The sequence below is a fragment of the Echiichthys vipera genome, assembly GCF_963691815.1.
Source record: "Echiichthys vipera genome assembly, chromosome: 4".
NCBI classification, from domain to species: domain Eukaryota; kingdom Metazoa; phylum Chordata; class Actinopteri; order Perciformes; family Trachinidae; genus Echiichthys; species Echiichthys vipera.
The window spans coordinates 29,788,947-29,803,416 of NC_139829.1; the positions used below are offsets into that span (position 1 = coordinate 29,788,947).

At 43.9% G+C, this 14,470-nt stretch overlaps 1 protein-coding gene across 9 annotated transcripts in view; it reads left to right on the forward strand.

Moving 5' to 3' along the window:
• Positions 1 to 14,470, forward strand: part of arvcfb (ARVCF delta catenin family member b) — a 236,889-nt gene that overhangs the window by 212,181 nt on the left and 10,238 nt on the right. For all 9 annotated transcript variants that reach the window (XM_083912103.1, XM_083912100.1, XM_083912104.1 and 6 more), the window contains 5 exons: positions 6,077 to 6,204; positions 7,501 to 7,651; positions 7,963 to 8,155; positions 9,351 to 9,462; positions 9,992 to 10,079. In XM_083912103.1, coding sequence (XP_083768229.1) covers positions 6,077 to 6,204; positions 7,501 to 7,651; positions 7,963 to 8,155; positions 9,351 to 9,462; positions 9,992 to 10,079 — 672 coding nt within the window. The remainder of the gene's footprint in view (positions 1 to 6,076; positions 6,205 to 7,500; positions 7,652 to 7,962; positions 8,156 to 9,350; positions 9,463 to 9,991; positions 10,080 to 14,470) is intronic.

The following is a 14,470-nucleotide window of genomic DNA, read 5'->3' on the forward strand; positions in this document are numbered from 1 at the left end:
TACCTTAACGGATCCTCACCTGACACCATTCAATGATTCAATGGTCCAATGATCTACTCCAGAGCTGGTTCAGCTGTATTTACAGATGATTTTCATGCAATATATCATAATTATCTACCATGCACTGGAATACTGACAGTCTGTAAAGTACTCCAAGCAGCATGCCCAACAAAATAAGCATTATTTGCAAACTCTATGTGACTCAAGGTCGAAGTGTTGAGGGCATTCCTCAGGCTCCTGCCAATTTACTTGTTTTGTTTCCATGGCTCCACCGCTCACTTTTTGGGTTTTTAATGAACCAGAGAGAATCACGACCATTATTATAGCGGTGGCATAATACTTTTAATGATGTAGTGATTTAGCCATCGCCCTGCTGTGGCTCTGCCCTGCTGTGGCTCTGCCCTGCTGCGGCTCTGTCGTGCAAAAGTCTTGTGGCACTCTCCCATGTGCCTGCGTATATAAAGACACTCTTGCATAAACAGGGAGCCGGCAGGGTTAAATGTGCATAACTTAAAGATGTGGAACAAGACCGTAGACTTGATGACTTCAGGCTGTCCCACTGGAATGGCCGGATTTATTTATGCATGTGTTTCATAGGGGTAGAATGTGACCCTTGTGGTCAGCGTGCCCTATAAGTATTTTTTATTCTGTTTTTATGACCGTGTCTTCGATGTCACAACGTGGAGACAATGAACAATGTAATTAGTAGCAGAATGTTCCTACAGTGTGGACATCACCAGCTTTTCAAGTAACCGAAAGTTACGAGTGCAAAGTTCAGAGGCTGCGTGTTACCGCAACACAGACTCGGACTACATGAGAGACGAAAACAGCGACAGAAAAGTGACACATGAGAGGGATTTATTTTCTGCTGTTTGTTTCCTTCTTTCCCCAATCTGCCACTCCCCTTATCTTCTTCCATCTCTCTCCAGTCCTTTCACAGCGCTGTAAACTCCCCTATGAATTGTAGAAAGTGATATGCCATCATGTCCCTCTGACTCCATGGAAGTGCGATGTGCTGGAAATAGAGCGGTAAATAAATAGAGCCAGTACAGCGCTTGTGTAGAAGCAGGAAGAGACCCTATATGCGTTGTAGGCAGACTGGATCGATGAACATCACTTTTAGACATGCCTGGGGGAGGGTTTGGTGTGTTTGTGGATTTGTGTGTGTTGTGTGTGTGTGTGTGTCCAGTTGTGCACGGATGCAGCCAACTATCCTGGAGGAAGGCAGATGGCTGAGAAGATGTGCGGCGTTTGAGTGTGTGCGTCTGAGAGAAGAGTCTTCATTATCACATACATGCGTGAGTGTGTGTGTGTCCCATCCTAGCCCATCAGTTAATCCATTATCATTTACCAGCCTGTCAGACCGCTACACCTTTGCTTTAATTGCATCCAATAGTGAAGCTACTTGAACCGAGATAATGCTACAGCTCCGCACTGAGCATCACTCAATCACTTCAACTTAACTTTGTTTCTAACCCAGTTTTCACGCACTTCAGCACCACAAAGCCCCTTCTCTTCAATACACGGCTGCTAATTGAGCCATGCCTCACTTGTAGGAGTTGTCACCGTCTTCCTCTGCTTTGAAAAGTAACCTGCTGCTCCTCCCCTCTCACCTCATTTAGATCTCCTGAGCATGTTGTGCATGCATTAGTGTGTGCGTGTGTGTGTGTGTGTGTGTGTGTGTGTGTGTGTGTGTGTGTGTGTGCGTGTGTATGTGCGCTTGCCTGCGTGCGTGCGTGCGTGTGTGTTTGTCCCGCTGCACAAATTATGAAGTAGAACTCAGCAGGATTCTTGTACGGAGGACACAGTTGTGTGTGATGTTTGCCACGCCATCCTACGAGCAGGGGAAGTAAACACGCTGGGCACAGCTGGGAGTTGCCACTGACGTTAGTTACATGATAATGAATTCATTTATAGATTATTTTTTATATTTTTATATCAGTGACTTGGTTGGTGACAATGGTGGAGCATAATAATGTCCGTAAATACAAATTAGGTACAAGTCATTTCACTTTTTACTCTACTGCCTGTATCTGACAGCTGTAGTTATTTTATTCTATATATCAGAGCCATAGTTTCATGTCACGATGCCAGTCAGTCCACTCAGGTGAGCGGGCTGATTCAAAGGTCCCGACCCAGGCAACATTAATACATCAGTAACAATCCAATATTAACACGTATAATATAGTTTTCTATATATATGTAATATGTATATTGTACTAAGATGCAGGAGGGCGCAGATGACATTTTTCTGGGTTCACCACTACGAACGACGCCTTTCACATTTCATTTATTGTTGATAAAACATGTTGAATATAATTCCTTTAATTACATTTTGCTTACATGCAGCACAATACAGGACTTCCACTTGTAATGAAATATGTCCTTATCGTGGTTTGTCTACTTTACCTTTAGGTAAAGGATCGGAATGCTAACTATAACAGAAGTGCACTTGCACACACGCCACACTACACCATTGGATATGTGCGTATTTAAATGTCATCATTTCTGCACTCTGTCTGTCTCCCAATATAGGGCCGTGGGTTGCCCTGAGCAAAGCCAGGATCAAATCACACTGACAGCTCATCTCCCCTCTGAATTGTAATTCTGCCTAACAAACTGACAACTAACAGGCCAAAGGGCTAGCAGGAGATGACTGACGACAACAACACTACAGTATACGGTTGCCAACCGAGCCGGACCTGGCTGGTGCTTTCAGGAAAGACTTTCGACGGTGACATTAAGTCCCTGTCAAGGACACCGTGTGAAAGCTCTGACCGAGATATTCTCTGGCTCAACAGCGAAAAATTAGGGATAAAAGAATTAGTTTAAAGGCCCAGTGAATTTCTCTCCATTCTCATCCTCCTTCGTTGAACATGTCTTTTTTTTTGCCCTTCATTTGTAAAACACCAATTTCATAAGTCACCTCAGTTGGTTTACCAAACCACGACCCCGGGAATTACAAGATGGAGGAAATGTGGATTTGCTGATTATATTACAAAATACTGTTACGAAAAGGCACAGTCTGAGAGCACAGGTGAACTTGGCAAAGAAGGTTGAACATGGCTGACATTTTGTGCAGAGAGAATGTGCCTGGGAGATGAAGTGTCTGTCAACAGGACTGCCTGCGAGATGGTCTCCCGTTTGCTGAGTGTGCACCCAGTAGGCCCAGAAATATGAGGAGCATGCAGAATGTTGCTGAGTGTCTAGTTTGCAGACTCTCCCCTCTTGCGTCGCCCCCGAGAAAACCTATTGATGTGATTCATGTTTGAGCACATAGTTACAACCAGGTCTTGTGCGTGACGGCTCCTGCTTCTGCTTCTGCTGCTTCTTTGAAAAATAAATTCAAGGTTTCTCGCGCGGCACGTAGAGTACAGTAACATCCTTCCGACCTGGCAGTTCCTCCCACACACATTCTGGAGCATCTGTGGGGGGGAAACACCACAGGGATGAAAACCCTGCTTTTTTCAGTGTGTTAACAACTATGTAGCTGCGTCTGAATCTGGAAATAAGAGAGTGCGCCCAGGCCTCTGCTCTCGGCAAATTACGGGTGTGAGATGTGGATTTAGAGGCGTAAATGTCAGCTTGAGTGTTTCCGTTCTACCTCTCAAGCACACAAATGACACACTTCCCTCTTTTACTGGTTTCTTTTCTTCTCCTGAAAAAAGTAAGTCCATAAAAAAAGGAGATGTTACCTTAAGATGCCCTTTTATGGATTTGGATTCATGCTTTTACACTTTGACCAAAGTCACAGACTAAAAGAACTCAAAAAATGCACTAAGGGCCTTGTCAGCCCTTGTGCATCAATTAAATGGGGCTACTATATATCCCTGCCCACATAATACAGGGGTTTTTAAATAGACCCTTGGAAATTCTGGTCCCAGATCACATAGGCAGAAACAGTGGGCCATACTTTCTTTACTTTGAGCTGAAAATGCCTGTGTGCTGTTGTAGAGGACAGAAGGAAGCTGCTGGTGAAATGATCCTGTTGCAAAGCATCCGCTAACTTGTGATCTGGACTGCAGAAGTCTGTTAAGCCTCAGTGGGCATTAAGTAGGGCTGGGTATCGTTTAAATAACGATAATACCAGCATCAGTCCCAATACCCTTAAAGTGATACCGATTGTCATGAACGGTACAGAGATATCCAACAAAAAGGGTGGACCCAATGCAAACACAGACACGAAGTAAAAGTACAAACAAAACGTTTAATAATACTAAACAGACAAACGCAAAACACTACAGAGAAAACAGGTAATATAAATAACAAGACAATCACGGGAAAAACAGGAACGAGGAGACGACGGAAGATCAAGGAGACGACGAGAAACAGGAACACAGGAAACAGTTAAGGGTCTACAAATGTCCGGCGCTGCATGCCTGTCAGCTCAAGGTATTAGTAGTGGTACAGGTGATCAGCGTAACAGGCTGCAGCTTGGGGGGAACGCCTACCGGACCTAGACAAAAATGAACACACATACACAAGCAGGGAGAGTCTTGACACAAATAGAGAACTTAATTTCATACTTTTAATAAACTGCTTAATTCTGTACTGCCAACTCCTTCGAATACCGAATACATCATGCTTGTGTTTACCACACCACAGACTCTATGGGTTGTAGCTGCTGCAGTAGTGGGCCAACACGTTGTTTAAAAAGATACTTTACCTATTTTAATCCAGGTCTGTGTCATTGCAATGTGACCATTGTGTTCAGACGAACGTTGTTTGGTCTGTCTCCGTGGCAGAAGTTCCCGAGGAATGGAGCACGAAAACGGCAATGCTCCATTCCACGGCCAAAACATCGTTCATCTGAAGGCATTTCCCACATTGCCATGCCAAAGACCTGGATTAAAAATGGGTAAAGTATCTCTTTAAATTGAAAAACATTTGCAGTTTCTGCCTGTGGGCAAAACCATGCCATAGTCAGTTTTTCCAGATCAGGGTACAAAAAGAATAAAAGGCTTTGAAACGGCTCGGTATTGGATTATTTCGGTCGATACCTTAAATAAATTGCCATACCCAGCTCTAGTAGTAGCAGATTGTGCCCTCTGTTGAAGCACTTCTCCTTGTCCTGTTTAGATTCCTTACTCAAAAGACACCTACTTTCACTTTTGCCATCCATTTCTCCCACGTATGAGCTAAACATCTTAACCATTCCTAAAATCCACGTCAGATAAAACCTGAATATGCACAGTGTGCCTTCAGGATCATCAAAAGAGCAACGAGTTGTTTTGCTCTAGCCATTAAAATGTGAGGAGACGTCTCCCCTTCCTGTGGTGTGATGTATCCCGCCATAAAAAATGTATGACTCCCTCCAGAGATGTGAACACCTCAACATGACCTTGACAGAAGAAACATCCCCGCTCCGAAAAATCCCTACGTTTGAATTGAATCGTCTCGTGTCTTGTTGATCCTTTGTAAAGCACTTAGCGATGAACCTGTTTGTGCGAAATAAGAAAGACCCCAGATGAATAAATTAGATTTGATAGGATCCGACGCCTCCGTCTCTCCCCGTGCCTGCTCCGTCTAATAGCTGATAATGTAATTACGTTTCCATCAGAGGAAGGGCCTAATGATTGACGGTGGTGGAATGCGTTATGTGCTAGTGAGATAAACCTCCCTCTCTAGTACTCTGGGTTTGTTCGGATCGATAATTTCTCTTCCTTGTGTTCTCCTCATTTATAACACTGAAGTATTTTCGATCATAATGCTTTAGGAAAGATTCCAGGCACCGTTCCAGCGTTTCTTAATACAGGTGCTGCAGCCTATTGTGAAACCAAGTGGACACTTTCATTGCCGTGCCATGTATGCTTTGGAATTGTGTACATTTCCACAGAAATTTTGCAAAATAAGCTGCCAGCCAAATTTTGTGGCATTTGTCAATGCCGTCCACTGTTACCAGAGGCATTGTTTATACTGCTAAATACGAGCTTCTTTCCTGTCTCCCCTCGCCAAAGAACTCTCTGGCCTGAGATAAACCTCAGCACTGTACTGCCGGTACCGTCACACAGCCTAATTGGCACGTCTGTCTTGCCAGGGAGTCTAACCATGTGTGTTTCCCTGTATTTCCCTGCAGGCTTTGAGCTGCTGTATCAGCCAGAAGTGGTGAGGCTCTACCTATCTCTGCTGACGGAGAGTCAGAACTACAATACCCTGGAGGCAGCCGCCGGAGCTCTGCAAAATCTCAGCGCTGGACAGTGGACCGTGAGTCCAGGGTTGGGTGTGGGTGTGTGTGTGTGTGTGGGGGGGTTACAACACGTAGACACTATGTCCTGTCTGACTTTGGGATTTCTTTATTTCATTCCTGTGACGCCTGTCCTCATCATCAATATAGGCGTAAAAGGAAACGTGCTTGAAGAGTCGCTTGTATACCAAACTTTCATTTCTGTTAGACGTTTGCCTCTGATGATGGATGATGTAAGAACCTCCAGAGCCAGGATCATTTCACATTTATTCCAATTAGAGGCTGTCTGGTTCGCAGACAGCAGTGAATTATCAACAGGGAAGGCTAGTTGTCAGATGCCCATTTACGAGCAGCACCTAAGGCAAGAGTGGTCATTTATGCTTTTTCAGCAGGCTGGCTGCATTCAGTCCACGGCAGCGCTCCCCTTAACAAACACGTGTCAGACTGTAAACACATCATTCGTTCCTCTGAATTCATCAGCAGCGTCGAGTCTTTCTACCTGAAGTGGAAAAAACTCTTAAAACATTTTTGAGTTTCAGCCCTGATTCTCACATTTGGTGTTAATAATTCAGCAGTAGTGATTTTCAGCTCAGGTGAGCATTCAGAGGAGAAATCCTTCTTCCCTTTGGTGTATTTTTTTTCCCCCAGTCGGAGCTGATCAGAAGGCTCAGGAACCTGTGGAGCCTATAACCCATCACACTGTCAAATCTGGACAAAGCGTGTCCCTGTTCCCTAGGAGGATATCAGAGCTGCTTCCTAAAATCCTCCTCATTCTTTGCCACTGCTTAGTCCTGTACCACTGGATTGATCTGTTTCTTAAGGCTTACTACTGCCACCTGGTGGTTCAGCTGTGTCTGTCCTCTGCTTAATTACATCTCTTGGGGTACCACTGCTTAGAAGATCAACCCTTTTATGTCAAACTTAATGTTTCATGTTACAAAAAAATGAGAAGTAAAATCTACTAATGTTTAAATTGAGACAAATTATATCACATGTCCATTCAGAGCCCCGCTGTGTCATGTTGGGAATTAGTCAAGCCCGAGGAAGCAGTGCCGAGCTGTCTTCTAGTGACTGAATGACTGAGCGTGTGTGTGTGTATTGTTTCTGTGTGTAAGCATGATGGCATGTTTCAAAAATGTCCTCATGGAGGTGACCTGGACTCCTCCAGTGGAGTTCTATCAAAAAGATGTGTGGTCGTGCTGGGCAGCTCCCAACTGGGAATCTGAAGGTCTGCATGAATGCCAGACAGGAAGTCGCTCACCCAGCCTGTCCCAGAGGTCAACACAGTCACACCCCGCCCTCTGTCTGCCCTCCAGTGGTCCAACTACATCCGAGCCACGGTGCGTAAGGAGAAAGGTCTCCCCATCCTGGTGGAGCTGCTGCGTTCCGACTCCGACAAGGTGGTCCGAGCTGTGTCCATTGCCCTGCGCAACCTGTCCATCGATCGCCGCAACAAGGACCTGATCGGTACGAACCGTTTGTAACACCACACGTGCTGATTTATGATTTCATCAAAAAGCACTTTAGTTTTAAATCGACACAAATGAAGTGGATCTTTATTGTTTGTACTGTGACCAAAACATAGCTTCACATAGCCTTGTTATTGCTCACAAAACTAGAATTCATCTTTACTCTAATGATTAAAGGAGCCGGACGACTGAGTGCTCATGTCTGCTAAAAAGTGTTCAGGCATTTCAATATTGTACCTGATATATTTCAATAACTTCACACTAAACAACTTTCACCTGGTTAACCTTTAAAAACACGTCACCTTACAGGAAGTTATGCCATGCGAGACTTGGTGAGCAACCTGCCCAGTGGTCAGCAGCGACCAGCCAAAAACCTGGAGGAGGACACTGTGGTCGCCATCCTCAACACCATCCATGAGATTGTCACCGACAGCTCCGAAAACGCCCGCTCCCTCGCCCAGGCTCAGGCCATCGAGAAGCTGGTTGCCATCAACAGGACCAGGTGAGAATTAATATCATCACGTATTAATGTCAATATACAACATGTGAGGAGGAACAATTCCTAGGTTGAGTGCATCTAACCCAGCAGACTGTCTTGTTTGGATGCATTAATGGTTGTAAACTTATTTTGTTTTGTTATTTTTGGATTATCACGTATTAATTAGGCTACTTTTTCTACAGAGGCAGCCCCAAATTGCATATGCGCAATTATACCCTCGACACTGGCTGAACTGTTTGCCTTTGATTCACAAAATAAGCTGCCTTAAGATTGCTAACTATACCCCAACACTCACTATGTCCAGTAAATTTTAGGGATTTTCTGTTTACTTACTTGTTCTGTTTTTAAATTGTGTTGATCACACAGTTTGTTTTGCAGACGTTGAACCAAACACTAACTATACATTCATAATCGTACGAACCATGCAATAGGTGTGGATATACAGTATGACCTTGAATGTAATTAGCATCACAAGCCTTTATATTAGTATTCATGTAATGTGTCTCTAATGGCCCTAACGTGGCTACCACAATACTATACTCTCACAAGCCTGAGCCCACACACACACCGCTTCCCTCCACACATTAATTAACAGGCTTTCAGTAGCGTAAGGCATTGTTATGGGGGGCTCCGAAGCTGCTGCTTGCACACTTAAGTAAGTGTGTAGTCGTTCCTTTAAAGCCTGAGCTCTCCACAACAACCTGGTAATGAAAAACCAACAGATATTAAGGCAGATGTTTTCAAGAGGTGGCTCATGTTACCACAGTTTCAGCTGTTCCAAACTGAAGCCCTGCGTTAAATATCAGATCAAGAGCCCTTTTCAAAGGCTCGTCCTTGAGTGGTGAAGTATTGATCATACCAGAGTCACTCTAACTAGCATGAATATACTACATAGTTAGCTCACAGACCAAATAGCTGCATTTCCTCTAACCCGCATGAGATTATCTTTCTTTGAAGTGAAGCCCCTGCCCACATGTAATTAATACTGGTGGCGCAGAGGTAGCTAATGAAAGGAAATGTGCACTCATCTGGCTATGAATTAAAAACTATAGCCTGGAGCCACTCAGAGGACTCGACGTCTTTGAATAAAGAGATTGATTTGCGCGCCAGCACACTCAGCCATCACTGTTTGGAGGTTAGACGGGGGCTTCTGACTTAATTGCTGTATTATTTCCTCCTTTTTGTGGCGCCCCCTCAGCCAATCCGCTCGTGAAACTAAGGCGGCGTCCCACGTGCTGCAGACGGTCTGGAGTTATAAGGAGCTGAGGAACGCTTTGACCAAGGACGGCTGGAACAAAAGCCACTTCCAGGTACAGCGCTGTAATCTTGTGGAAGTTGTCCCTCACGTATAATCTGGATCCTGAGTATTGTTATTGTCATTTGGTTCTTAGAGAATATGATTTAAACATTTAGACAAATTGTTGAGAAACACCCCTTTGCCAGTGAAAGTGTCCCTCTAAGGTACAATAGGATGTCACTGCATTAGACTAGTGTGCACATACAATCAAGTGCTGTTGGTAAGATTCTTAAAACAGTATTTGCTTGGAAAAAGTATGAGTAGCATCATGAGCCAGCCCTCATTATGTAAAATAATAAGAGATAAATCTTCATAATACAACACAGCATGTGTATGAACCAGAGTATAAAATATATAACACGTTAAAGGCATTACTAACTGACACAAAGTTGGTGTTAGTTACAGATGTCAACTTCTAATATGTGTCTTAAGTAAAATCGTAACAGTCATTCTCTTCCGACCTGAACTTGGCATTCTACGTGTACCTGTTCGAGCTGTGCGATGCTGTGTTCACGTGCTGTTTGCTCCGCCTCCCCTCTCAGCCTACGGTGACAGTCACCCCTAAAGCAACCAAGAATGGCAAGCCAGGCTATGACGACACCACCCTACCCCTGATGGAGAAGAACCAAGGTCAGTTAATGTGTGTGTGTGTGTGTGTGTGTGAGATTGTAGCTGTTTTCACCTGTTTAGAGGACCAAGTGGGTGGGATAAGGTAGAGGGGACCCCAGGGTTCCTCTGCAAAATGACAAGGAAATGTAACTAAATCCTGTGAAAAGACCAGAAGTGGTTAAGTCCGTCTCTCAGTACTTAGCTTCCCTATCCCTGGCACTCAGCCCCGAGCTCATCGGTCCCTACTGACAATGTAAATCCATAAAAAGAGCTAGGGCACTGTATTTTTCAGCAAATGTTATTCACAATTAAGTAAATAATGCATTTTCCCATTTTCTATTTCCAGCCATGGATGAATACACATTTGGTGCTCTAATGAGCATTTTCCGCAGCAGGACAGTATATAATTAACGGCAGTGCCCGTGTTCATCCTAATGAAGGAACGCGTCGCCCAGTGCAGTGATGTGGTTCAGTGATGTGAGAATGAAGGTCTGTAGCAGAGTCAGATGAGATATATGAGACGTTGACCACACAGCTTATACTTGTTAGTTGGGTTCAGTGGTATATTTGCCATTTTCATTGGGTTTATTGAAAACAAGAAAAACCTAAAATATTTATAGGTTTACCCTTTAAGAAACCCTGCATGAACTGTCAAACTACTGTAAATACAATAATAATACAATAAAAGTCTGGGCATTTACAAATTAGTCCTGACCATAGACTGTATCAAAAATTGACGTAGCCTCCGGGTCCAGGTCTGTTATCGCAACTTGATCCAATCGTACTCGTCTACGGGAGTCGCCACGTCGCCTTGTCAGACTTTGACTCTGCCTCATTTCCTCTTACCAAAAAAGGGCATGGATGCGACAAAGTGAGGGCCAGTGGCTAATTATTATTTGTGACCTCCAATAAAATGAAAACTAGCCATGTACAAAATAATTCACCCTCCTAAGTGTTGTCATGGGGATATGACCGAAACATACAGACTAGAATGTTTTTTTGTCCCAGGCCTTAAACAGCTGTAATGATGCTGTGAAAACGGCCTGTTTAACATGGGAGTCAATGAGAAACTGCTCTATTATGAAACCTGAAACCTGCCCCTAGTGACCACTCGGTGAACTGTTGGCACTTCCATATTGGATCAACCAGGAAAACCCTGTGGTTGGGGCTTGGTCCTGACAGTGAGCATCCCACCCATAAAGTCCTCAAAGCAGGTTCAAACAAAACACCTACAGTACCTTTAAAACAGTGTGTGATTGTGTCCACATGGCTGAGGACATCCTTTTTTTCTCATGGCTATATTAAAGCACAGTGCTTGCCACATCACTACTCTCTCTCTCTCTCTCTCTCTCTCCCTCTCTCCCTCTCTCTCTCTCTCTCCCTCTCTCTCTCTCTCTCTCTCTCTCTATCTCTCTCTCTCTCTCTCTCTCCCTCTCTCCCTCTCTCTCTCTCTGTGGTGAAGCTGTGGCGTCTTCTATGTTGCACGATGCCGACCATAGGGGTCAAAACTGAAATGGGAGCCGGAGCTCTGAAAAGCATACTGCTGCAGTTAAACCAAAAGCTTCAACCCTCAAAAAGTTAGTTTTGAAGGAATATGAATAAATGTCCTTGTTTTTGATTTATTTTAGTTTTGGGTTTAAAATTTATTTAATAGGGTGAGAGATAATGAAAATGTCCCCGCCCTTATGTAAGTGTGTTTAGCTGTATCCACAATCAAAAAGCTGGGATAGAGGTTTTCCATAACAGCAGCAGTATGTGTGTGGGGGAGGGTGGGACTTGCAGTGTTGGCCCAAAAACAAACATCTCTTTGACAGAGGAGTCAATAGCATAGCAGCAGTTTAACATCCTGATTTTTGGCCTTGTGCCCCCTTTTCCTTTGCATCCATACATGCACATGAAACGCGGTGCTCGTGCCTGCCCACTCTAAGTTTGCATTATTCAATCACTGGCCGAGAACCATTACCCTGAAAAGCAGCAGCGTTTTGGCTCAATGACTCAGTTTGTTTGTGCGTCGCGTTTGTACAAATGGCATATGAATGCTTTTCAGGCACCGGGAAATGTGGCAGCTGTGATATGATACCTATGGATGAGCTGGGTCCAGGTAAGAGCCAGAATGCATGATCGCCCTTAGCCAAAGAAGAGCTAGCTCTCCTCTAATCTCTCTCCAGTGTCCAACAGTGTGTTTGATTGGACACTTCTTCCACTCGTTCTTTAACCATTGCCAAGATGTTAATTTTAATCTGAGAGCCGAACACTCTGATCCTACTATGAAGACTTCAGACATGACGCTTTGATGCTGTGTGTAAGACTTCTCTCTTGACAAGATGTTTGTACAAAGTGGGCCGTCATTAGAAGCTCAACTCCAAAAGACGTGGGTGGTTCTCCACTTAAATAAAAAGGCTTAATATTTCATAGGCAGAGCTCCTCCGCTGGGCTTCTCTCACAGTTAATAATCCTGCTGTTGTTCGAACTATAAAACTGAAACTCTGATCAACTTTGTCTTTCCGTTCTTACCTCTTAAGACTCTTGGAGGGGATAGATAGACAAGAGTTTTTGCTTTGGCCAAGTAACGTTTTAGAGGTACACAAACACACACTCTTAGCATAAATCATGCTGGTTTACCTACAAGCATCTGGGCCCATATTTATCAAGTGTCTATGAATCCCTCCTAGGACTTGTGCAGTAAATTAAAGTAGGACTGAAGTAGTCCTACTCATATGAAGCACCCTACACTGACTTTGAAGGAGGAGAAGGACTCCCAGGAGAGAATCTGTCGGCGCTCTTACTTTAGATTTTTTTGAATAATATTAGACAGGGGTGAAGTTCAAAAGGCAGTCGGCAGTAGTGTAGGCTTCATTTGCAGTTATCTGTGTGAAACTTTGATGGCAAAATTAATAAATAGCCTAAAACCTGTGATGGTATATACCAGAAAGTAAATACAGGAAGCCACTTAAGAAATGAATGTGTGTAGGGGCGGCCAGTGGCTGCAGGTTCGACTCTGACGTTGGTTGGTGCCCATTTTGTAATTTAAAATAAAGATTTAGCAGTGTGACATATACTGAACAGCTCAATCCAATCACATAGTTTTACAATGACAATATGACAATGATAGAACTTTTTGTATGTATAGTGCAATACCGCACACTCAGTGATAATTTAGCTACACTATACACCTCCTGTTGACTTAAGAGACTTTAAAGATGGGGAAAACTACGTGTGTGTAATCTTACTCAGTACTGAGAAATGCACCACAACAACATGAATATACCTCCAAAGTCTTAAGGGGAGTGAATCAGAGGGAGGGTTTGGCTTTTTGAGGCTGGGTTGTATGAGGTATTTCTCCACCGTCAGTGTATTACCTACAGTAGATGGTTAGCACAACTTTAAAAGCTGTCATCTACTGAAGGTAACACACACGCAGTATTGAGTAGTACCTCATACAAGTGTTCCTTTAATGGAGCAATAGATAAATAACACCACACTTTTAATGGATCCATTTTATGCTGCACGGTGGAGAAATGAATGAAACTGGGGAGCCTTAACTGTGCGACTCATCAGTTTGGTTTTCATTCCTGCTGAAACTGTTGTTGACCCAATTACTTTTGCAAAGCTACATTTTCCTTACGGCAGTGAAGTCTGCAGGAGGAGGCGCGTGCTTTCTTTTGCATCTGCAGAACTTTCCTAAGTCTTTGCTATGATAGGGGTGATTTTCAAGGTGACAAATGTTGATAAAAATATTTCAACTCCTCCTAAACGTGGAACCAAATACAGTCAGCTTCACTTTTAAATGCTGGGGTTGAGTCCCGTCTCTGAAATGCTTGACACATACTGGGCCTCATTTATCAATCTTGCGTGAAAACGGGCGCAGATCTGAGCGCAGAAATGGTCGTAGGAAAGGACCCACGTGTGATTTATGAAACATTCGTATCGGACCAATCTCAGCGTATGAATGAGCGGGCCTTGATAAATGCGGCGGCTGAATTCGATCGTCATTAACATGTTGCGCCCTTAAATATTCCTGGTTCTGAGGCCCCGCCCACACAATTTGCGCACACAATCTCAGACCTGACGTGAGATTTGATCGTAGCACACGCCACGTCCAAATTGATAAATGCCGAAGTTTGCCAGGAAATGGTCGTACGCACTCTTTTCTGCCTTACGTTCGTTTGATAAATGAGGGCCACTGTGTGTTAGCTGGAATATTTGAGAGTGCATTTTTAGAGACAGTTAGGAGGACAGGGTCAAAAACCACTTGCAGATATTTCATCTGGTTTGTTTTAAACCTACTGTGGCGGTAAATAACGTGAGTGTCCGAAAGTTTAGACGAGCACGGGCTAGGAATGCGCTGTTTAGTCTACTTTTCTGTGTCCAACAACTTTCGCTCTCATAGTTTCAGCCTGTCACTCCTCACG